General features: G+C 46.5%; 3 protein-coding genes across 3 annotated transcripts in view; 2 read left to right on the top strand and 1 right to left on the bottom strand.

The window, feature by feature from the left end:
• Positions 1-8,449: 8,449 nt before the first annotated feature.
• Positions 8,450-10,942, top strand: hey1 (hes-related family bHLH transcription factor with YRPW motif 1). The gene is made up of 5 exons (XM_061664728.1): positions 8,450-8,605; positions 8,750-8,810; positions 8,919-9,002; positions 9,100-9,181; positions 9,344-10,942. The coding sequence occupies exons 1-5, from the start codon at positions 8,520-8,522 to the stop codon at positions 9,955-9,957; spliced, it is 927 nt and encodes a 308-aa protein (XP_061520712.1). The 5' UTR covers positions 8,450-8,519; the 3' UTR covers positions 9,958-10,942.
• A 1,438-nt stretch (positions 10,943-12,380) lies between these two features.
• On the bottom strand, positions 12,381-19,600 carry stmn2b (stathmin 2b). The gene is made up of 5 exons (XM_061664320.1): positions 19,465-19,600; positions 14,090-14,185; positions 13,708-13,880; positions 13,119-13,310; positions 12,381-12,696 (listed from the first exon to the last, which is right to left on the bottom strand). The coding sequence occupies exons 1-5, from the start codon at positions 19,481-19,483 to the stop codon at positions 12,637-12,639; spliced, it is 540 nt and encodes a 179-aa protein (XP_061520304.1). The 5' UTR covers positions 19,484-19,600; the 3' UTR covers positions 12,381-12,636.
• A 1,032-nt stretch (positions 19,601-20,632) lies between these two features.
• The window catches only part of si:dkeyp-120h9.1 (Y+L amino acid transporter 2-like), a 13,493-nt gene continuing 9,240 nt past the window's right edge, over positions 20,633-24,885 (top strand). Inside the window, 5 exon segments of the mRNA XM_061664319.1 lie at positions 20,633-20,865; positions 22,534-22,725; positions 23,133-23,308; positions 23,385-23,418; positions 23,420-23,528. Of these exon segments, the coding sequence (XP_061520303.1) occupies positions 22,594-22,725; positions 23,133-23,308; positions 23,385-23,418; positions 23,420-23,528 (451 nt within the window). The 5' untranslated portion in view covers positions 20,633-20,865; positions 22,534-22,593.

The following is a 24,885-nucleotide window of genomic DNA, read 5'->3' as shown; positions in this document are numbered from 1 at the left end:
TGACTCATGTTTGATTGGAATTGGAGTGAATCGTGTTTAATCGTAATTGGATTTTCGTTCTGAGTAAATCGAATTCTATTGTAATTGAAGTGAATCATATCACATCATAGTAGGAATGAATAGTATAATCGTATCGGGATGGCCGTAAGAGACTCATATCGTGAATTGAGTGAATCATAACGTGATGCAATTAGAGGGAATCATACTGCGTCGTAATTTCAGTGAAAATTGGAATGTATCCTATCGTAATTTGAGCGAATTGTATCATAATGAGTGAATCATATCATCCAATCGTTATTGGAGTGAAATGTGTAACCAACTCGTATTGTAATTTGAGGGAATTGTATTGCATCGTTACTGGAGTCAAACGTGTAATTGAATCGTATTGAAATGAATCATATTCTATCACATCAGAAAGTGTGTATCATAAATCGAGTAAAGTAAATCATACACGGAGTGTATTGTTGTGCATCATGCTTGAAAAGAATCGAATCGTATCACATCTTTATCGGAGTGAATCATATCGTAATTGTGTTACGTAAAAGTGAATTGAAAGTCATTTTATGTGTTAATGGACATGAATCACATTGAATCTTGATTGGAGTGAATCCAATTGAATCGCATTGTAATTTGAGTAACTCGAATTGTATTACATCATAATTGGAGTAAATTGAATCACATTGTAATCAAAGTGACTCCAATCATATTGCATTGTAATTGCAGTCAACTGTATCGGATCGTAATTGGAGTGAATCAAATCATTTCACATTTTAATTGGAGTGAATCGAACTGTATTACGTTGTAATCCGAGTGAATCAAGTTGCATTTTATGCCTAGATCAGACGACAGGATTTTAGTCCCGATATTAGCACATTTCGCTATTGCGGCCGATTTCCCAGATCGGACATATTTCGTTGACGACAGAACTTCTTGGAGTGTGACATCCACGACCAACAATTTGGCCCGGTGATAGCCCGTTGACGCCAAAATAAAAAGATCGAGCATGTTGGATTTTTTGGGGATAGCTGCCGTGTAGAATTACATCTCCACGACGACTCTCCGACCGCGCGCACTGACGTCGACCAATAGGATTGTGATTGCGACCGGCGCGTCGTCCCCTTGCTCACCGTTGTCGACATTTATTCATGCGCACATACCAATGTTAACGAAGCTTTAGAGCACGATTGGACCTAACGGCGACATGTTTACGTACAAACGTTATTGCTAGCACTAGCTTGCTAAGCTACGTAACATTATGCGAGCCGTACCGTATTAAAAGTACACGAACATGGGCAGCCGGCTCCCGAGCGCCGGTGACGACACCACGTTTTATCTTCATTTTGTTCTTTTTGTCTTGTAGCCTGACGCAGGCATTAAAAGGTGGGAATCAAATGCCATCGAATCGTATTGCATTGTAATCGGAGTGAATCAGAACGCATCGGGAGTCGCTTTATCGTGGGAGTATCGTGTCGTTTACAGCGTATCAAGACACAAACACAGGTTAGCGTCGCGTGTGTGTGTGTGCGTGCGCGCGTGTGTGTGTGTGTGTGTGTGTGTGTCTTTGTGGTCAGCTGATGTGTGTGTTGGTCTTTGTTTTCCATCCAGGGGAAACAGTCGTGGGGGGGATCTCTCACAGACGCGCAGTGTAAGCGTGTGTTTACGCGTGTGTGTGTGTAGCAGACAGCTGTGTCGATGGCGCCAGCCGCCGTTACGTGCGCACACACACACACACACACACAACCTCCCTCAATATTGTCATGCTTGTGTGTATTCTTGTTTTTCTATTTTTGAAGGCACAAGCTCTTGACATCCCACCTTTTGTGTGTGTGTGTGTGTGTGTGTGTGTCCTGTCTTTCTATGTTTCTGGACACAACCTTTGCCATCCTACCTTTATTGTGTGCGTGTGTGTGCGTGTGTGTGTGCGCGCATATGTTTTTGAGGGGCCATATGGGGAGCACATGTCGTTTCAAGAGAAGCCAAACCCGGTTTGACGCGTCGCTTCCCGTCACACATGAATCAGAATCAGACAGAATTCTAGTCGTGTTTTTTATTTCATTATTTATTTATTTTTTATTTTTTTAAACGCCTTTTCCGCACCAGGCCCCCACGGACAGGGGGACGATGGGGACATGGCAAGGCGGGACCAGACATCACAAGCCTTCGCTAATAGTCGGGATTGTTGGGAAATGTCCGCGCAAAGCCTCTGGAGAGAAACGGGAAAGGGGGATCATGTGGGGGAGAGGGGCGATAAAGTGGTGGGCTGATGGAAGACTCTTTTAAGGTTTGGAAAGGGAAGAACAAGAAGGGGGGAAAAAAGGCACGCTGGGTCCTCATGAGGTCTGCGCCCTCCTCCTTCAAATCTACTTAGAAGACTCTTTAATGCCACCAGACAACATGCAAAGAAACGATAAACAGCACGTCAAATATTCCATATTTTATGGCTTATGGTAAAGTCATAAAATGCGTATAGGGACTTTACATGCAATACCACACAATGTGTCCCCACCACAGTTTTGGAGAATAAAGTACAAAAAGGTTCATCCTGGTGTAATTATAGTGACATTACAATGTAATAGTGTAGTTACAGGAATGGGTTTTAATGTTTTTTTTTTTTGTGTTTTTTTTTTTTTTTTACAGCTCGATGAGTGTCATACAATGAGCTTAGCTTTTACGAAAAGAAAAGAAAAAGTGAATCGTATTGTATCGCAATTTGCGTGAATAAATGGAATCATATCGAGTTTTGGATTGCGTCAAATTATATTGCATTTTAAACTGAGTGAATTAACTCATCTCATTGTAAATGGATTGAATCGAATCGTATCGTAGATGGAGCAAATAACTGAACTCACATTAGGTCCAAATTGGAATGACTCGAATGAAACATCGTAATTGGAGAGATTCACATTGCATCGTAGTTGGAGCAAACATTGTCATATAGTGAATCGTATAAGTGAATTGTATCGTAATTGGAGTGAGTCATATTGTCTATTGTAATTGAAGGGAGTCAAGCAATTGAATCAAATTGTATTGGAATCGTTATTGGAGTGTGTTATCATATCAGGTCGTATAATCGATTGTAATTGAAGTCAATCAAATTGTATTGCATCGTAAATGGAGTCAATCGTATAATTGAATTAGATCGTATCATAATTGGAGTTCATCGTATATTGTATCATATTGTAACTGGGCTAACCCATAAAATCAAATCCTCTCGTATTTTATCGGCTGATCCTGCTATTACGCTGTTGCTAAACAAAACAGCAGCTTCTGCCAACATGTGAATACCTCAAACGTTACCAGAAACATTTGACTTGATCAACTAGGAATATATCGTCTAAAACACAAACAAAAGTGTGTGTTTGTGGTTGTTGTATTTGCTGCAGACAAAAGTTGACCCACCCGACATTTCTAGACAGGCGAGTAGACGGTGCGCACACACACCCGCATGCGCACACGCACCGTAGGGCCGAATCTGGCGGGCTCACGGGGCGATGTTTTGGTTCCCAGGCGCTCGTCACGCGCTCCGCAGACGTTCCCGTCACAGCAGCTGACTCCTGACCCGCCGCCATTAGCGAGGTCAGAGGACCGACGACCCCGCGTCGCCACTGTTGCCGCAGGGTGGGAGTTTTTTTTTTTTTTTTTTTTTTTTCCCCCCCTTTCCCTCCCTCGTGACCCCCCCCCCCCTTTGCCGCCGTTCCCACTCGGGTTCCCGGGCCAAGTGTCAAACGCTGAAAGCTGTAGCCGGCGTTCAGGCTGGTTATGGAATTAGCGACTCAAGGTGACAGATTAGGCGTCAACGCGCACGTGCAGGCTAACGTTTCGACTTCAGGACTTCACACCGCGATCGGCGGAGACGCTGCCGCCATACTCCTGAAGAGCTGCGATTCATCTTGCATCGAAACCGAATTGCCGACAATCGCTTTTTTGCATCGCGTCATCATTGGAGTGGAGCGAGTCGGAACTATTGGAACCGGCGCCTACGTGCAGTTCACTTGCATTTTGAACTTCAATACACTTTCTTTTTGAAAAGTGTCTTTCTTTACGCGTTTCTTTCGGTCAATGCCACTTTGAGGTTGGCAGACTTGAGATCAGTTGCAAACATCTGCGAGTGAGGTTGAAGTTGAAAGTGAAACTGTGGCCTTTGTTCTTTGGCGACTTTCGCCCCAGCCTCACTTTCGCCCGACCCCCCCCCCCCCCCTCAAATCAGACACTCGGTTTCACCCGGCCGACGTCGCCGCTGTCTCGTCAGGTACCCCCTCCCCTCCCCCCAGCCCACCTGTCCGCCGCACGTATCGAATGTAGCAGACCGGAGGTCGGATTGTTTGACGAGACATCAGAGAACGTGATGACCTTCCTGTCATTTCGAGTCAAATCGCAGATGTGATGTTTGAAACTTAACGCACCAGAAGAACACTAAGCCACACTTGGTTTTTTTTCTTCTTTCTATTTGAAGTAGTATTACTTTAAAGCACACAAACTGGGAAAGTCGGTCACTTCGCAGAATCGCATCACTTTTATTATTTCATCTCATTTTTTTTTTTTTTATATTTTCATTGATGTGTACAAGAATTGAGGCACTTTCACATATAAAGGATTGACATACACCATGAAATTTGACTTTACATATTCAATGAACAAATAACAATCACAAAAAAATTTAAATACAACAATAAAAATACTAATAAATACTGTACAGAGCAATTTAACTGGCCACACAAACAGGAAAAAAATGACATGAAAAAGGAGGAAGTAAGTCTTAATTAATCTCATTTTTAATTCAGTAAATGAATTATTTAAAGTAAAAAAGTTGGAGAAAAATTTTTTTTGTATTTGTTATTTTTACTACACTTAAAAAAAGCAGCAGTACTTTTAAACTATCCTACTGATGTTTTTTTATTTTTAATAATATTTAAAATCAATGTATTCATTAATAAATTCAATTGGGTTTTTAAAATTTCTAAAGTAGAAGAATTTTCTGTTTATTATTTTTAAAAGTTTGTATTACATTTACTAGTGTCAATATTTTTAAACTTGATAATTTCACAATATATTCACATTCAATTAAACAATTTATGCTGATGTTTGATCTATGATGACTATATTTGTTTTATATATTAATTTATTGTATGTACTTTTTACATTTATTCATATTACATTAAAAGAGTAATTACAAAAAGGAATGGTAATATGTTTTTTTCACTACTTTTACTTTCTTTTTTTTTTTTTTTTTTTTTTTTTTTTGCATTTCCCCTCGAGGAAGTAGAATGAGTATGATAAAAGAAATAAATAAAACAATTTAAAAATGGCGTGCCCTAAATCTACCGACCACATGACAAAAAAATTAAAGTACAAATTTTGTACTAAATATTCATTAAATGAGCTAAAATAATGAGAGGTGTCAGCATGTCAACTTGGAGACATCCTTTACTTCCTTCGTACTAGCATGAATGTGTGTGTGTGTGTATACACACGTGCGTGTATGTGTACAATGTGTGTTAACGTTAGGCCACCCGCAAACAACGCCAACAGGGGAACCGACAAGGGTGAACAATGACATTGTGTACGTGCCCCCCCCCCTCCCCCCCCGGCACGCAACCTTACGAAGGACAATACTAGTGACACACACGCGCGCGCAAGCAGAATTAGCCGCCACTTCCTCTCGCCGTCAGGGTTCCGCAACCGCAAGTTTGGGAAACAATAAGGAGCCTCCACGCATTGTTTGCGGCCGACGAACATCTGCCAGCAGACGCCGCCGCCTTAGCATTAGCACGTTAGCATCGGCGAGCCACTTGCGTTTTTGTAGGTTGACGAACATCGTGGGTCAAAATGGTCACGTTTTGCCCGTTTGTTTATGTCAACGCTGAAAACGGTATCATCTTTTCTCGACGATTTTGTAGCAAATTGGACCAAACAAACACATTCATGGCGCTGGATTTTGTTTTCACAGGCGTATTTATCCGCCTTTGCGTTTTACGCAGAATCTTGTCCAGCCTCCGATAATGCCTCCGAATGCAGAACATTTCCATATCGCGGGACTAGCCCGTTTCACGCAGAGAATCCATAAAACTGCTTTTACTTTATACAGAAAAAGGCGGAAAAAGTGTGAGTTTTTATTTCTTAGTTGACTTTGACAAGGGATAGAGTGTGTGTGTGTGTGTGTGGGGGGGCGGGGGGGGGGGGGGGTCTACAGAAAGACAACATGTGAAAAGAGGCAGTAAGATGCGTGAAAGGGGTTGTCGCCACTGAGAGCGGTTGCACAAAGTAAGTGTCGGACGTCGCGCTTCCTGTGGTGAAAATTCACAGGAAAACGGCAGCGGTCGCCAGCAAGACGGTTTAATTAGCGTTCGCCGTTTTTAACGTTTGGGCGACTTCCTGGACGTGGATCAGTCATCGGCGTCACTCGTCATGGGTCTCCGAGTCAAAGTCTGTTAGCGGGGAGTTCAAAGCAAAACAAACAAGTTGCGGAAAAACAACATTGGAGAGTCAATCCAGCGAAGCCCGTTTATTACGTCCCAAAAATATGTTCCATAATACTAAAGTCCGCTAGCTTGATGCTAACATAACATGCAAAACACCATAGATGGGCTAAGGGAAACTAACATAGATGTGATGGTAATTCTAAACTTCAGCCTGTTTTGTTAACAACGGATAGCTGTAAATAATCCGCGATATAACGGAACAACACTATACGTTCAAATCACATCAAGCATTATGTCGCGCGTCGTATCGGGCTAAATTACGACACGACAACCTTTCACAATAAAAGCGCTTCACGTGTCACTGGTAGCCTTGAATCAGACAGCAAGATTAGATCCAGACGCCCCAGCGTCACCGAAACCGCCATTGTTTGGAGTGCAATTTGGGTTGGTGGCCTGATTTGCAGACAGGGGGTGGGGGCGGGGGGCTTCACCTTCAAAGGGCGGCCCGACTAATCACAACATGTGATGAGACGGCCAGAACAAAGAGTGGAGGGGCAGAAAATAACAGCGTGGGAACTCTGGCTGAACTTGAAATACAACAAATGAGCTCAACGCAACTTCAAGCCGCCGCCCCTTCACCTCCACCACACGCACACCTGCGTTTATTGTCACAAAGGATTCGAGTTGCATCAGGTCGCACGAGGGTGACATTTCGGGGGTTCGCATTTTGGACGCTGTGAACAGCGGTGCGAAAAATTCTGCCCCCTTTCACTTAGCAACATGAAATTTGGTAGACGTGTCGTCTCAAGAGGCCTTGTTCCAAAAAGAGACAGGATGTCTGCCATTTTGATTTGAAGCGACCATTTTCGGATCGTTTTGGCCATTTTCAGGGGTTCCTATAATTGTTTGGAAATTCAACGCCCGACACCAGTTTCACTCCGTCGTCACGTCTACCATGAATAGACTCACCAACGTTTCTCAAGAAGCCATGCCCGAAAAGACAAGAAGTCCGCCATTTTGGTGAGAAACCCAAACTTCTAACGCCATTATATTGGGCTGTGCCTAATATTGTGGGTGTCCGACTGCACGGCTGTTGTCATTCCGCAGTATAAAAGGCCCCAAATAACATCACAATAAACATTTGTTTGATCATATTTCTTTTCATAGAACAAAATTGCCCCCACCTCGTGTGCGTACCTAATGAAGTGGCCAGACTGTGTGGATGCTTCCGTTATTGCGTAATCTGCAGGAGACCCTTCTTGTATACAAACACTCCAATGGCGCTGTCAAACAACATGGCGTCATTGCGTTACATTGCGGAGGAGGCGGAGGGAGCTCCGGGGAGGGGGGCGGGGACGCGGTGGCTGGATGTGTGTGTGTGTGTGTGTGTGTGTGTGTGTGTATTGGGTTACGCGTTCACACGCTCGCTCGCAGACCGCCCGTCGCCCCGCCGACCAATTGCTCCATTCAGAGCAGACGGCCGCCGGCCTCTGATTGGTTATCAGCGCCGGCCGGGGGGAACTTTCCCACGGCCGAACGCGTGCTGACAGCCGGCCAACCACCGCCGCGGCCACCGGGACACGCACGCACGAGGGGTTGGGGGTTGAGGGGCAGGGGGAGGGGCGTCAGTCATGGACCGAAAGCCTGTCTGTCAAAATTTAAAGCACAGATTATATTGACTGAGTCACGTCCTACAGGGGTAAAAAACAAACAAAAAAACAAAGGGAAATGAACACGAGTCGGTCTGTTTATGTCATCCCGTCTACCCAATTGATTAGGTACACCTGCACATTACCCACGTGATCTAATTCTAATCTGATTCGCTATCGATCCTTGGGACCTCACACCAGAGTGAGAGCTCTTCACTCTCCGCGCTCAGACCGCCCGTCAATCAAAGCGAGAGGCCGCCCCCCGATTGGCCGCCTGCGGGCGGCGGGGTGGGGGTGGGGGGCCCCGCCCATCCGCTCCGTGCCGCCCCCCGCGCCTTCAAATGACACCGTGGGAACGCCGAGCGAGCCAGTCGCGCACGAGCTTCACGGTCACGCGGGCTCAGGATTACTGTTCGTCTCCCCACGACCGACTACGACGTCCGTGGACGCGATGAAGAGGAGCCACGACTTCAGCTCGTCCGAGAGCGAGCTGGACGAAGCCGTCGAGGTGGAGAAGGAGAGCGGGGACGAGGGCGGGTGCGTTCGTTTTACTGGCCAAGAAATGCGTCGCGAGGAAGGTCGAATTCGGGTCCACTTGAATTCGAACTTGAAAATTACGATGGGACCTTCAGTGAGAAAAAGTCGCTTCATAACGTCTGTATTTTTGTGATTATGATTTAGGAATATTCGCTCTCCTCCGAGCACTTCCAATCAGGTGCAGGCGAGGAAGAGGAGGCGAGGAGTAAGTCCAATTAGTCGTTTTGAAATGCTCTTATAATTATTTTTAAAAAATAATGATAATAATGCGTGGCAAGTCATTCAAATGGCATCTTTTCTCTCTCGTTATTAGATCATTGAGAAACGTCGTCGCGACAGGATCAACAACAGCCTGAGTGAACTCCGCAGGCTGGTGCCGAGCGCCTTTGAGAAGCAGGTGTGTGCGCGTGCGTGCGTGTGTGTCAATCAATCGAGAGAGAGAGAGAGAGAGAGCGGATTTATTGATGAGCGTTTCGCTGGCACGCGCACTTCAGGGCTCGGCCAAGCTGGAGAAAGCAGAGATTTTGCAGATGACGGTGGACCACCTGAAGATGCTCCACGCCGCAGGGGGCAAAGGTAAACTTTTAAATTGGCGTATTGACGCGTCAAAAAAGAAGAAAGTCTGACGCTTAAACGGCTCTGATAAGCCCTGTTGGGTTGTAGTCTGCAGCCAAAGCGCTTTTGATTTTTGGGTCTTGTCTTGAATGTGGAGATTAATTGAAGCTCCTCCCCCTTCAGGCTTTTTCGACGCCCACGCGCTGGCCGTGGACTACCGCGGTCTCGGTTTCCGGGAGTGCCTGGCGGAAACGGCTCGCTACCTCAGCGTCATGGAAGGTCTGGACAACGCCGACCCCCTGAGGATCCGGCTGGTGTCGCACCTGAACAACTACGCCGGCCAGCGCGAGGCCAACTCGGGGCTCGGTCACCTGGGGGCGTGGGGTTCCGCCTTCGCCTCGCCGGCCGCCCACCTGCCCCGCCCGCTCCTCGTGGCCGGGTTGTCTCGCAGCGCTAGCGGCAGCCCTCCGTCGTCGTCGTCCTCTTCCGCTTCGTCATCGCCGTCCACTGAGACTCGCCCCCAAGGGAGGCGAAGTGGAACCGCCGCCCCTTACTCGGAACAGTTGCCGCCCGGTGTGCGCGGCCCCCCTGCCGCCACCCCCGCGGGCACCGTCCTGCGCCCCGCTTTGGTTCCTTCATCGACAAACAAGCATCTCCTCTCAGCGTTCCCCTTCCCCTTCGGAGCCTTCCCGCTCATCTCCCCCGCCGCGGCTGCCGCCCTCTGCCCCCCGGCCCAGAAGGTGCCCACAGTGGGCAAACCCTACAGACCCTGGGGGATGGAGATTGGCGCTTTTTGACTGGCACAGAAAGACTTTCAATGAGCTGGACTCTTTAAGACTTACCTCTATATTGTTTCTCTTTTGTCCGCGCTGCCCCCGTGCCCGTCCCCTCTCTACCAATCACCCGTCCACTTAACTCGTCATCCGTACGCTCTACCCATCACCCGTCTTTAACTCGTCCTCTCTACCTTTAACTGGCACAAAAAGACTCACAATGAGCTGGACTCTTCAAGACTTTCTCTCTCTGTTTTTCTATGCTAAAGACGTTCTAGGAGGTTCTAGTGTTGTATAGAAGGTGCGCAACAAGAGTGATTGACTGCGTTGACTGAACTCCGTGCCTGCCCGCCCCCACTTTTCTTCTTCTTTTAAAGAACTTTCTCCATCACTCGTGGGCCAATCAGGAATGACTTTTCCAGATGGTCAAGCGGTCGTCCGTCAAGTTCCCATGCGAAAAACCTGCTGTAAACAACCCCCCCCCCCCGTGCACCCCCGGGCCCTTTGTTTTGCCTTGAAACACCCCAGTGTTGGCGGGGTGAGGGTGGCCTTCGCTTCTTTAGACAGCAGTTTATGGGATGGAATAAGCCAAGCCAGGTGTTTTGTTTGACGGGAGACGCAAGCAGCAGAAGTGAAGCGACCGGTGGGGCGCACCCCCCTTGTCTAAATTCTGTTTGCATCAACTCCAGGTCCAACTTCTCCCACTGCATATTGTGTGACTTTGTATATTTTAGAGCAATGTTTTAAACCGCGCACCCCCCTTCACAAACCTTTCACGCTGTGCACCCACTTCGACAACAGAAGTGGCGCACCCCTTCCAACCTCTCATGGTCCTTTTTAAAAAATGTCAACCAAAAAAAAATTAAAAAAACACGATCACCACCACATTTTTAATCTCTCCTACCCTGTGGAGAGCACTTGCCAGGGGTGCGTGCACCACGGTGTTAAAGTCAAGTTGTTGCTGTTCTCATGACAACCACCCTAAATAAACAAGCTCTGGTTAATGACCTGCAAGCCTCATCTGCGTCTCTTTCACACTGCGCACCCTCTTCAACATCCCGATATAAGGCGCACCATCGTTGTTGCCGTGAGGCTACCTCATGACAACTGTAATAAAAGTGCTCTCATATGAATCAATTCATGTGTGTGTGTGTGTTGTTGTTGTTGTTGTGTGTTTGTCACACAGGAAGCCATTAACAAGGAGGGGATATCCTGGATAATAGCGGCCGTCCAAACACCCCCCAACCCCTCTTGCGCACCCCTTCACAACGAGTAGATGGGACCGGCCACTTGATTAGGTACACCTACACCATTCACACAATTATGGCACTCAGTTTTGTTTACATTAATCCGCCACGATATCGCATATTTATTATTTTTTTTTTTTAATACTGTTTGGACGATATTGTTTGTATTATATGTTGCTCTTACTCGCTCAATATGTTTAAATGTGTTTGTGCTGTTTTAAGTGCCTAACTGCGATTAAAAACATTGTACTATTTCCCCCCCGCCCCCTGTATAAACAAGTGTCATCCAAACTACTTTCTGAAAAACAGACCTTTAAACAAACACCTCTGCTAAAGTAAGCAATATTATATTATTTTTTTCTTTACGTATTGTGACTCTTGACCTGGTTGTAGATCGGCGATGGTTTGAAGTGCGAAATTATATCAATTACGATCGTTTTTGTTCTATAATTACCCCTCGTTTTGAGCGCCTTCTTGAAAACTTGACCTTTGTCACCACCGTGTGGGTACACGCGCTACTGCAACAAATTAAAATCGATTCTAAACTTTTTGTCATTGGGAAAATGCTAATCATTTTAAAAGTAATATGTAATCTTTATGGTATAATGTGGAAATAAATATACCTTAATGAACAGCTCATGATCCAAAGCATACCGAGTCTTGCAAATAAAGTGCAAAGAAACCATGATTTTCAATGAACCCCAAATCTTTATTAACCACAGCTTTCTTGACAAAGATGTACAGTAATGCAGAAAGAGAGAGCGAGAGAGGGTCTCACACACACACACACACACGCACACACTAATGGAAAGAGTCACATGACACGGTACCAACCAATGGGGTTCAACCTCAGGCGTGGCTCCTCCCTGCTAAAAGCGAGTTACGAAGGGGAGGGGTTCGCAGGATTCCGGGTTTTGTTTTCTGCAGCGTTGCTAAATGCTAATTAGCTGTGTGCTATGCTAAACGCGTGAACAAGGAAGAGATCGGGATGCTATGCTATGTTAGCCTAGCATTAAATGCTAACGAGAAAGGGGGGCGAGAGGAGGGGTCCTTGCAAACTCACCACAAAAACACCTAAGCCACAAAACGACAACAAAAATAAAGATAATGAAAAATGTCGCACCGCAATCAATACTTTCTGTACTGTATATAAGAAAAAAAGAAGTATTTACACCACCGCTTTCCGTGACTTTCTGGCAATCAAATTCCTTTTTTTTTTTTCTTGTTTTTTGTTGTTGTTGTTGTTGGGAAGAATGGCTGATTTATGTTTTCGTTATGATGAATGACCCCTCCAAAACCCTCCCATGTGTGCGTGCCACTGTCTCAGGATGTTGTATGGAAACGAGGAAGGAACGGTAGGGGTTCAGATGATGGCGTTTTCCAGAACGGTGGACACTAGGACCCAGGGGAGGAGAAATTGGTGGGGTGGGGGTGGCTGGGGGTTGTGGGGGCCTCCTCACGCTGTCACCTCTTCTCTCAACTCCTTGTTCCTGCGCACCTCCTGAGCGTGCCGCTCCTGCAAAAAAAACACGCAAGTCAGCACATATTAGTCCAACCCGAAGTGATTTGGTTTCCCGTCCTCGCGTTCGTGTGTCAAAGTGAATTTATCTGTACCGAGGTCAAACTGTGGCCACAAAATATTTTCAGAGCCGTCATGCTGTTAACTGTTGTCATACAGTAAAACTAATGTAGTTCCTGGGAAAAAAACAAGGACACAATTTTCACATTGCAAATCATGCGACTTAGTTCCAAAGTCAAACTGGAGTGACTGACACCAAGCACTTTTGACACCAAGACTGATGCACTCAGCAGAAAGTGGCTTTAATAAGTGGCCACTGTAGTGACTGATGCTCAATTTTGAGAACGTGTTCAATACGGAAGCGATTTACTGCAGTGCGTTTGGCCAGATCGCGAGGCGGCCGCGCGTGCTCGGCTCACCCTCTCCTGCAGGCGCTCCATGAGGGCGCCGAGGTAGGCCTGCCGGTTCTCCTGGATCTGCTCCATCTTCAGCTGCAGCTTCTCCTCGGCCATGCGGCTGAAGTTGCTGTTCTCCTCCATGGCCTTGAGCAGCACGTCGCGCTCGTGCTCGCGCTTCTCCGCCAGCGCCCGCAGCACCTGCACCTCCTGGGACTGCCGCGCATCACAAATAGGAACGATCAAAACAGGGCTGGTGGCAAAGCGGCGGCGAGCTTTGTGAAACTGCGCGAGATCGACCGAGTTGGAGACACTGACAGCTAAAGTGGGCTAACTCCGTTTTTTGATCATTTTTTTGCGGGAGCCATAAAACTGCTTCTCAACGTTTAGTACAATAATGGTTTAAGTCCAAACATCTGTTAAATCAATCAAAAGCTCACAATGGCTCTGCTGCTGTTTCGCATTTTAATTGTGTTTTTGTGTGAATCTCATACTTGGGCCTCGGGGCCTTTTATCTTGTAAGTCTTATTGATCGTTGACTATCGATTATTTTTGATTTTTGGGCTGACTGAACAACAGGCTCAATGGAGGCAAAGGGAAGCTCCTTCCTTACTTTCCTTCGGTCCTCGGCGGCCTCCAGCTTCTTCTGGATGTCGTCCAGGGAGATGTCCCTCTTGGGGGGCGAGGTGACGCAGAGGGCCGCGTCCGACACGGGCGACGTCGGCTTCAAGAGCACCTCGAAGGCCTGGCCCGAGGCGCGCTTGTTGATCGGCTTGATGTCCAGCTCTGGGCGAACGACACAGACGGACGGCTTCGAGAGCAGTTCGCTGTAGTGACTGATGCACAACTTTGACATGGAGACTCGTGCATATCGCACTTGAATGGCTTCTCACTGCGGTGACTGACACTTAACGTTGACATCAGGACTCGCGCGTATAGCGGACAAAATCTTTTCAATTGCCGCCCACTGGAGTGACCGATGCGCAACTGCTTACCTTCAAAGTCGCCCAGGGCGTTCTTGCGGCTGTCGGGGTACAGACAGGAGCAGATGAGCGAGAAGACGGAAATCTCCTTCATCTTCTCCTTGTAAGCTGTCGAGACCAAAACACGACGGACGGAATTTCATTAACCCACATTTCCCGCCACGGGAGCACTTTGATGTTTTTCATCATACGTCCCCTAAAAAAAAAAAAAGCTTGGGTGGCCATTTGTGTTTATCGGTGTCATTTTGACGCTGCCGCCGTCTTCCACCAGGGGCCTCTTTGATTTCACCTCATGATTTGCGCCCCTCTTTTTATTACTTTTGCCTCTCGGCTGTTCTGTAAATAGCGACTGTGAATTGGCTTATGCATAATTATGAAGCTGTTTTTTTATGAATTTTTTTTTTTTTTTTTACATCTTTGCTGAGTTCAAAGAGGCCTTATTTGATCAGGCTGAGACAGTTCATTCGGCACACGAGAGCTTTGCAGGACTGCCGAAACCAGCTCAGGAGTATTTGCCGGATTATTCGAAAATATTTGCAGCGCCTCTGATTAACACTAAATCCCGCACACGTGATCATCATGTCAGCACGCACAATGATAACAACACTTTGGAACACACAGGTAGTCATAGTCACGTGGTCCAAAGGACATTTTGGGGGGATTTGGAGAATTTTCAAGGAGTCCTACCTAAACAGACTCGTCCAAGGGAATTTACTCGATGGCCACCAAATTGGAAGAGGATATACTCGACAGATGGGCGGCGATATATTGCCACAGACCGAGAGTTTTCATCGAACAGTGTGCGCCGAGCTCGATGAAAAACCACAATGACTTGCCATGAGACTTGAGTGTCAGAAAACATTTGCATCCGGCGCCAACGCGTCTTGATTTACACAGAATCCGGCACTCGTGTTTATCATGACAGGTCACGCAAAAAAAACAAACCAAGACAGAACCTTTGCGAGGAAGCGCACGGGTAGTCAGCAATTTTGGTTTGAGGATGCGTGTTTGAGGATTTTTGCCACATTCACGGGTCGCACCTGAACCAAATCCTTCTTGCGAATTCACCAGACCAAAATTGAATCATGACTTGGTGCAGGTGTACCTAATGAAGTGGCCAACGAGTGTGGAAAGCAGCGTCAGAGATCCTTTTTCCCATCATGGACCAATTTGGGTTTTCCTCCAAAGGCCATACGCACTCGTGTGACAAAGTACAATGAAAGAAATGTTTGATATTGCATATGTTAAGAATTTGTGGGTTGAGGGTTTTTGGTGGTCTTTAATAACAGTTCAGGTTTGACTTGTTTTCACAGTTGCACAGCGGGCCGGATTAAATGCACTCACGGGGCCGTAGGTCGCCAACCCCTGCGGTACGCAAAGTACGGAAAAAGTGAACCTGATACCTGAACCGATTCCTCTTTTGAATTCACCTGACGGCCACCCCAAAAATCTTCATGGCAGGATGTAGGAAATCATCTAAAACGCACAGGTCAACGGCCATTTTGGTTTTTGGGTGCCATTTTTGGAGTATTTTGGCCTTTTCCAGTTGAACCTGAACCATCTCTCCCGAGGTTAAGTACCCGATGACCACGGAAATGGAAGCGGTCACGCCAGGCAGATGATAAATTGCCAAGATTGTGGGCCCAAATTCGCCATGTAACGCAAAACCCTCGAAACTCGGCTCCACGAGCTGCAATCCCGAGCGGATTTGCGATGTGTGCAGCAGGTCCCGCCCTCAGGAGGTCCACACATCACCTTCCATCATTTGTATTTGTTACGACGCCTTCGTCGGGCCGAGAAGCCTTCGCTCACGTTGCAACAAAGGGATTACGTTTACGTTTGCATGGACTTCCTTCTCGCTGGAAGCAATCGGAACTGTCAGCTTGGGGGGGAAACGAGGGTAATGATGCCCCGTGCGCATTCGGCGCTGTACACTGGAAGCTGTCAGTCAGCTCCACAAGCACTTCTCTCAAATGACCTCCCCCACTGAGCGCACGGGCACACAGCGCTTAATTGCGCGTTGCCTACTGACGGCGTGACAAGCCTGCAAAAGTGTGAAGAAATCGCAAGGTCCGCTAATTAGCAAAGGAAAGTGCTTCCACCTGAGGTCGATCCGTTAGGAGGCCTTGAGGGGTTTTGATGCGATCGCGGTCCCGCTGCGGATCTTTTTAATCCCTCGGAGGGAAGCAGGCACCCCTCGCCGGAGAACAAAAGCGAAATGTTGAGATTTGAATGAAAGCCCCACCTGCAGGGCGCGGGCGATGCCAAAGTGCTAATATGGGCGATGGCGTCGCAGCGTACTGCGGAGCGGGTGCCAAAAAACACACAGTCAAGGTCAGTACACTCCCAAAACACAAAACGCTGACTCGCTCGTGAATATTTTCTTTTGGAGCAGTATTATTAACATAAGTTAATGTTTAGCTAACATTAACTTCATATATACTTAACACAAACTCATTGCATAATGTGGTTTTGAAATTATTCATGTCAGATTTTTGGGGATATTAAAATGAGTGCTCACTATCTGTCCTGGACTGGAATGTTCGTGGCTGGGCCACACTTCCTGTTTCAATCAATCGCCTAAACCGAACAGCGCATCAATCTCTTCAAGCAGGAAGTCGCGATCGGTCCATCTACCGCTTGAGGGACGGATTCCCCCCCTCTCCCTCCCCCCTCTGAGAGCTTCAAGTCTGCTCTGGTCCACCGTGGAATTAACTCAATACAAACGAGGCGGCGCTGTGGCAAATGATGGAGCGTGTATGGATCACTTCAGAGGGCACCTTCTTTGCTTCTTTGCACTTTTGTCAAGGTCAGAGCTTTGTGGGGCCAAATTAGGAGCGGTTCATGTTTCATGGCAAATCGTCAAACCCACTCTCTGAAAGCTCCCGATCTTGGCAAATCTTGTGTACCCGGTTGCATTTTGGTTGCCTTCTGGTAAATTCCCAACAAAAAAAACCCCCCAAAAAACAGAAAAATGGCACCTTCAAACCAAAATGAAAAAAAAAAGCATTCCATTCGGTTGTGCGCGTCAATAAGAAAGTGAGTAGCGCCTTGTAAGCTTAGCCGTGACTCGTTGGACAAGAATGCGTTATTGGAGTGTTTTACATGAAAGTTACGCGTAACGCTCACTAACTGACGAGAAGTGTTGCGTTCTGACTTTCAGGAAATGAAATGTTAACTGCGTAAATGTTGCTAAAGTGTGAAGCCCCAATATACATTTGCTTCTTTATTGTGGTCCTTCGTTTATATTTGAAAAGAAAACATTTCTTAATCCCCTCCTGATATACTGTATTTATTTTGGATTCACAACAGGGGTCATGTTTTGTTTCATTCAACTATTTATTTTAATTTATATCAAAGTTGAAATGACATTTTATATCAGCTTTATTTCAAATATTGCAGTATTAGCGCAGTTGGCCCGACCGACCTCGATGAAAATGGACCTTTGACTCATTGAAACGTTCATTTTGCGGCCCTTCGGGATTTGAATTTTCCTGTATTGATTTTGTCATGATGAACACGCGTGCGGGATTTCTTGTCACTCGGATGCCGTGTGGCGAGTAGCCGGCGGTAACCAAAGTCGCCGTCTTTCCCCTCAGATGAATGCGCTGATGTCATCATCTCGTCCGCTCAGGCCGCCTTTTAAAGAGCAATAGTCATCCAAGCCGGCATCGATTAGTGCACCTCGCTGACAAATGCACGGCTGCGACAAAAAGGACCAGAAGGGAATTGGGGGGTGGCTTGGGGTGGGGGTGTACGAGCCGGTGCTGCATGACCGCACCTAATCGAACATTGGGCAGGAAAAAGCAGCTCTTCGGGGAGATTGGCGCACCGAATTCTCGCCTCCAATCTGTCGGGATGATGTCGGCAGTTCAAGTACAACGTGATGGCTGCTCCGAGAAGCGTCAGCCTATTTCCCCTTAGGCGACGTCTCATATACACACGCACCAACAGGCAGTTATCATCTGCCTCGTGCAACTGCCAACCAACCCCGCGACCGCAGACATCTCGCAGGAAAGTGATAACACAATATCAGAGAGAGCGAGCGAGAGGAACAAGGTCTACTTTCATACCGTCGCACCACGTGGGAAGAGGTGCGGTGCGTATTGGGGTGATGGACGCATCGCTTTCTTGTCTCAAATCTGGAAGAGCGTTTCAAGGCGGTGCGGCGTTTACGAGTCAGATGGGCACACTGCTTTCTAAGTCTGCAATCTGTTGGGATGTTCGAGGGGGTGTGCAGCGTTTTCTAGTCTACAGTCCGTCGGAATGTCAACGGGAGATGGACGCACCGCTTCCTGTTCTACAGTCTAGCGAGAAACTCGGGATGTTGAAGGGGGTGCGCGGCTTTTTTAGGGAAAGTCGGCGGACCGCTTTACAGTTAAACGTCAGTTTTAAAAAAATGAAGGGTGAAATGAAGACGAGGGGCCGGAAGCGCGCCCTTCCCTTCCCATTCTCGGCCTTCCGCACTCAGCCGAGACGTGCGGGGAGAATGGAGGGCGGCGGCAAATAAATATATAAAGGGCCAGGGACGCCGGCGCCCCTCTTCGCTGTCTGCCTGCGTGCACCCCCCTCGTCCGTCAAGCGCCTCTTCAAGCAGAACGCCAAGGGGACCGGTCCAGACGCCGGCACTAAAACTCAAATTGATCACAGTGTTGCTAATGCTAAACGGACGAGGATCACGGCGTACAAAAGCCGAGGCCTGAAACACACGCTATTGTATTCGATTTGGCACATTTCCGATGGATTTGATAGAATTTTTGCCAGTTGGCCGTAAAAATACTTCACCCTACCGCGCATCCGAGCGCGATACAAATCACTTTTGGCAAAATCAAAAGCACAAACCGACATGAAAGGAGAACATTGGATATTAGAATGGCTGGGCGAAGCTGCTGGGCTCGGGGGAGGAGGATGAGGAGGGTGGGGAGCGGAGGGTGCGGGGGGACACGGCCGACGTTGGGTGGGGTCGCTGGCTCTGCATTATGCTGCGCCGCCGTGACTCAGGCGATACGGGGCAGGTGGCGCTGGTGCAACGCCTAAATAAAGGCAAAACAAATACATATCTCTAACCTTGCTTGATTTGTTTGATGAAGGTGTCAAATATGGGTCATCGCCTGACTCCTGCCTCGTACGGATTATGACGTGGATTCAGGAGGAGACAAAAAAAAGGTGCTGCATGCAAATGATAAATCATGAGAAAACGCCTCAATACACAAATTTGGCTTATGTATGCGCAATACGTGGAGAGCCGCTCCCACTCGAGCGCTCCTCGGCATCCTTTTGTGCGATGGGTGTCGCCGCATCCCTTCCCAGCATCCTCGCACGTGTACAGAATGCACATCATCGTAAGAATCATAAAGGATGGCGATAATAAATCTCCAAAGGCTCACCAATTGCAGTCTTGGCCATGTCTGCGGTGCTGGACGGAGGAGGATGCTGCCGGTCGTTCTCGGGGATGTGCGGGACTGCTGCTAAGGCACTGAGTCAGCAGAGAGAAAGGGGGGCTGCCAGTGCGCCTGCTGCTCCGTTATGAGCGGCAGGAAGCGGGTGGCGCGGGTGCCGCCCGGGCCTTCACAATAAAAGCCAGCACTTGCTGCGTGTTAGGTTGTCTGATGCAAGGCAAGCGTCAGGTACACTATATCCTGCATGCAGTTCTATTACTGCTATTTTGAACGTATACATATATTAGTTTTTTTTTGTAGTTTTGGATCCATGTGCCATTAAAAATACTAATATATGGTGTGGGCAGTCAGAAAATGAAACTAATTTATGCCCACCGGTCTCTTCTCTTTATTTCATAGCGTTTCTCCTGGCTGCACTGCTTCTGCTATGTGTACGTTGATTTTGTTGTCCAATCAGAGTTCTGCCTCTGTGTTGCCATGTCAATCTCATCTGCCCAGGGCAATTATTAGCTTTTTTGGGATGTCTTAAGGACATTTCTGGGCAGCCCTGCGTCGGGAAAAACTTCTAAAATGGATTATATTGGACCTGATTGGGCACCATGTTGATTGATTTCAAATTTCTGAGTGGCGAAGGCTCTGGAAAAAAGCTCTAAATAGGCCAAAACGGACTTGATTGGGGACCATATTGTATGTCTCCCACTTTTTAAGGGGCCAAAAGTAATGGGGCAAATTTCTGCCAGACGTCGACTGCGACTGTCTTCAGTTTCTGCTTGTTGTTGCTCGGGGCACCTTCCCGTCAGTTTTGTCTTCCGCAAGTGAAATGCATGCTCAGTCGGATTCAGGTCAGGTGATGGTCATTTTCCATCTGTGCCGTGAAGCGCCATCCAATGAGTTTTGGACCATTTTGGCTTCCCATCCTCCTTTTGAGAACCTAAATTAAACAAGAGTGTCGGTGATGCAAAAATCCAAATTATGGCCACAATGTGTGCTGCTATGAGTTTTACACAATTGGGTGTCTTAAGCAATGTATTTAATACCTGCGTTGAGGGACTAACCGCACTTTTGGGGGAGGAGGCGAGGATTATATTACCTGAGCGACCGAAGCACTCATGGTGACTAATTTATCTGGCTGTAAACTTCTGTCACGTGGTTCGTCTTTTGGAAAATAAAAATAATCAAAACGTCATGGTTCATGTCGGCCAAGTGTGACCGTGAGCAAGGAAGCAGCCCATATGGCTGCTGAATTGGGGAGGAGGGGCTAGCTGGCTAAACTGCTAGCTAACGTCACGCGCGAACATCTTGAAGAAGAAGAAGAAGAAGCAGCAGCAGCAGAAGAAGAAGCTGCCGCGCGCCTCTGCTCACGTTCTCCTTCCTGGGACCCACACGCTGGTATGTTGGTTTAGTTTTTTTTTCCTCCCCCCAACTCTCTTTCTCCTCTCTCTGTCACACAAGCGCATCCTTTTGGTCTTGCTCGAGTACCGCGGACGAGCCCCCCCCCCCCCCCCAAAAAAAAAAATCCCCCCCGGAAGCAGTGGAGCGAGCATTCCACGCGTTAGCATCCTTTCGCACAAGCATATGGCGTCACTTCATGCTAAATGTTAGCTTGTCGCTTGTGCTATTTTTGGGATTATTATTGGACGGCGTGGAGCAAACGTAGCGAATCGTTAGTCCCTCCTCCCCGTTTTCCTCTATTTGCTCTCGGTTAATCGTCAACTGTGAGGAAGGGTGCGACGACCAGACACAGATTTAAAAAAGAAAAAAAAAGTTTTCCCGTGACGTCATCGCCATCCCCAAGCATTGCACGACTGATCGAATTCGAATCAATACGAAAGCATACATCTGCATTTACAAATTTAATAACATTTCAGATAAATATTCATTTTAACAATGCGATTGTGCTCTAATTTATTTCCCCCCCATATAAACCAATTGAAATGCTCTTAATCCCTTCCAGCCACGAGAATAATAAAGGAAATATAGCATTGTATTTTATAAAAGCATAATTAAATAAATAAATTGCTTTTCCAAAGTATAATGACCATATGTATTGTAGCATTCGTAGGGATGCACCGTAATGGCTAAAATGCTAATGGTGATTATTTTGATCAATATTGTAATTACGATTATTAATCACAATTATTCATCATGTTAGGGAAAACTTTTTTTCGAGTTTTTCAATGAACAATAAAAAGCCTGAAACTCATTTTTTTCCAGCTAAGCCTTCCGGGCAGACTGTGTCAGGTGACCATTGTGTTTTAATCCAGTCTTCCCCCCCCCTCCTCCCGAAACTACCTGCTAAGCCACCACCTACATGCAAGCGTACACAAACTGAAACTTCACGCCTCATAGACCTCTCATCTTGTTGACAACCCTAAGATGTCAACAAAGGCCAAAAGCTCCTCCATAGCAATGTCAAAAGCTTACTTTTCCACAGGAAATCATGTCAAGTGAATGAATTCGCTAATTGAAAAACTGTGAAAAAGTGAAAACAATCAGCCACTCTTTGTGTAAGGAATCTAAAATAACTCATTTTTTAACATGCAAGTACAAAGTCAAGTTAACCGGTACAGTTCTGCCTTGATGTATGAGTTGAATTTGTTCTGTGATCACACTCATAACTCAAAACACCTGCATCTCAAATGATCTTTCCCTATGGAAATGCCATTTTGGTCGGAAGCTGCCGTTTTAGGTTCTTTTTTTGCGATTTACCAGGCGTCCCTCAGGCCCTCTAGAAATGCTTGACGAAGCAGACCGCAAAGCCACTTCTAGGTACCGACACGGAATTTGGTAGATGTATTTATCGTGAGTAGAAAAGTGTCAAGAAGCCATGTCCAAAAATACACTGGGAAGTCTGCCATTTTGGTTGGAATCTTCCATTTTTAAGTTCACTTTCGCCATTCCACAGGTGTCCCTATCTGGAAATGTTTGAAAACTTGCCAGTCAACTGCAGATACAGTCTCTCTCTCTCTCTCTCCTCTCTCTCTCTCTCTCTCTCTCTCTCTCTCTCTCTCTCTCACACACACACACTTTCTCTAATCCCCACCCATCATTCTACAGCACTTCTGGCAGCGGCTTTACTCTCTGCTCGTCGGACGTAGCAGTCGGCAGCCCGTCAGCATGGTCGCGAAGGAGGCGGACACGGCGTCCCAAGGCGACGGCATGCGCCTGAAGCAGGAGATCTCCCTGTTGCACGGCGTCTGCCTCATCGTGGGCAACATGATCGGCTCCGGGATCTTTGTGTCACCCAAGGTAAAGGAATGAGGGGGGGGAAATAACCGCACCGGCTCCTGATTGCGTCATCCTGGCGTTGCGCCACTGTCAGCTTGTGATCGTAGATGCGTTGCAAAAGTTGCTGCCACTTGTTGATTTAAAGATTTGATTCCAACACGAAGTTACATTCTGACATTTGAACATTAACTTCTCTGTTCAAACAAAAGGAAAAAGCAGTATCAGGAGCAAAAAAAAGGTGCAACTAAGACCTATTCACATTTTGAATGAACAAATCGGATCACCCATTCTACTTACTATTCTAGAGCTATGGTAGCATGGTATAAATCAAGCAGATGCATAGAAAGCCTGCTAAGCAAAGCTGCTGGTGTGCTTGCACTTGCCAAGCTTGCTCAGCCTACCACCCTTGAACGTGTTACCCGACTCAGGGCGTGCTATTTCACACCGGCTCCTTCGGCTTGTCGCTGGTCATCTGGGCAGTGGGAGGGGTCTTCTCCGTGTTCGGCGCCTTGTGTTACGCCGAGCTGGGCACCACCATCCGTAAATCCGGAGCGTCCTACGCGTACATCCTGGAGGCGTTCGGCAGCTTCTTGGCGTTCATTCGGTATGTAGCACCAACTTGTCCGACCACTCCTGTAATGACTCACTTATCGCATCTGGTTTTTATTCTTCTTCCGCAGGCTGTGGACGTCGCTGTTGATCGTGGATCCGGCCATGCGAGGCGGTGATCGCCTTGACCTTCTCCACCTACCTGGTCCAGCCCTTCTTCACCACCTGCCCGGCCCCCTATTACGCCGTCCGCCTCATCGCCGCCGCCATCATATGTGAGTTTTGCACAGTAAAACTTCGCAATCTTCTGCCTTCCTTGTGCTGTTACACATTTGTCTTGTAATACTCAGATGAGATTTGGTGAACACTTCTCATAAAACGCTTGAATTACTATGAAATTATCACAAAATCTTTCAATTCCTATCAATCAAAGTCATATAAAATGACAATAAATTCCTAGATTTTGACCATTAAAAATGTGTGTGTGTGTGTGTGTGTAACATTGACTTAAGTTTGAGAAAGTGTTTTAAATTCCTATGTATTTTTTAACCAATAAAATTTCAAATTTCTACAGAATTTCAATAAAACAATTTCTACTAAGTCTTCATGGAAGATTCTTTAAAAAATGTTTTTTTTTGTTGTTGTTTTTTTTTTAATTTTTAACTCGGAAATAAATCTCTGAAATGTTTATGATGAGAGGGAGGGAATAGGAAGTGTAAAAACAAGCATTTCCATGCTAGTTGCTAGCCATTAGCTACATGCTATTTGTGTTAGCATCTGCTGCTAGTTCAAATTAATTGTAATTGATATCGACGTAGTTGCATTGCCTGTATTGTATTTATTTAGATGTATTTATTTATTTAGCGTGACAAGTTCCATTTCCCGTTCCGAGGTTATCGTCATCACACTGCTGCAGTTTGGAATGAGTATACAACATTTCTGTCAAGTGACGAGTAAAGTTTTCCTCCATTCATTCAGTACAAGCAGTAGTGCACGGTGCGGACATGTGCTGGAGTGCGTTAAGACTCTTCGTAGTGTTTGCACAGAGCTGATAACGGCCTCAACCACGGGCGGGCTAGGCATTAGTAAAACAGACGTTGCTAAATCAAGTGGGGTCCCCATCGGTACTTTGTGCGTAATAAATTTAATCGTTGAGAGTTTGCATGCCTCGCGTTGGCGCCTTTGTGTAATAACTCCGCAAGGCTTTTGTAACTGCATCAGTCAAATGTATGTTTGCTTATTTGCATGGGGAAGACGCTCCAGTCAAGGCATGTGATATTTCAGGTTTAGGTCATGCTAACTGAATCTAACGTGTGTGCTTGAACTTGAGAACGTGAACGCAGTTTGAAGAGAGAGGTTGCCATTTTGCCACAAATTGAAAGTTAGCTGTATTAATAAGATGTCCGCCTGAGGGCAAAATAGCCGGGGATGAAGAATTGTCCTGCGCTGTCTCATGCAAGTGAAACTCGACACCCTTCAACTGCGGGGCTTGCATTTTTTAAATTATTATTATGATTTTTTTATTTTATTTATTATTATTTTTTTTTGTAAACACTTCCTTTTTACCAGCTCACTTTAATTCTGAGTCTTACTTAGAAAAGAAAATCTCTTAGCTGGAATACCGTATTTTCA

The sequence above is a fragment of the Phycodurus eques genome, chromosome 20 (genome assembly GCF_024500275.1).
Source record: "Phycodurus eques isolate BA_2022a chromosome 20, UOR_Pequ_1.1, whole genome shotgun sequence".
Taxonomy (NCBI): Eukaryota; Metazoa; Chordata; class Actinopteri; order Syngnathiformes; family Syngnathidae; genus Phycodurus; species Phycodurus eques.
This window is presented reverse-complemented; position numbering and strand designations above follow the sequence as displayed.

Bases quoted from the DNA above. Each gene is read 5' to 3' on its own strand.
- hey1 (XM_061664728.1), top strand. From the start codon at position 8,520: ATGAAGAGGAGCCACGACTTCAGCTCGTCCGAGAGCGAGCTGGACGAA. The intron at 8,606-8,749 runs GTGCGTTCGTTT...ATTATGATTTAG, and splicing joins GAGAGCGGGGACGAGGGCGG to GAATATTCGCTCTCCTCCGA. The intron at 9,003-9,099 runs GTGTGTGCGCGT...CGCGCACTTCAG, and splicing joins CGAGCGCCTTTGAGAAGCAG to GGCTCGGCCAAGCTGGAGAA.
- stmn2b (XM_061664320.1), bottom strand. The intron at 13,311-13,707 runs GTAAGGAAGGAG...GATGCGCGGCAG, and splicing joins CCGCCGAGGACCGAAGGAAA to TCCCAGGAGGTGCAGGTGCT. The intron at 12,697-13,118 runs GTGAGCCGAGCA...TTTTTTTTGCAG, and splicing joins TGGAGCGCCTGCAGGAGAGG to GAGCGGCACGCTCAGGAGGT.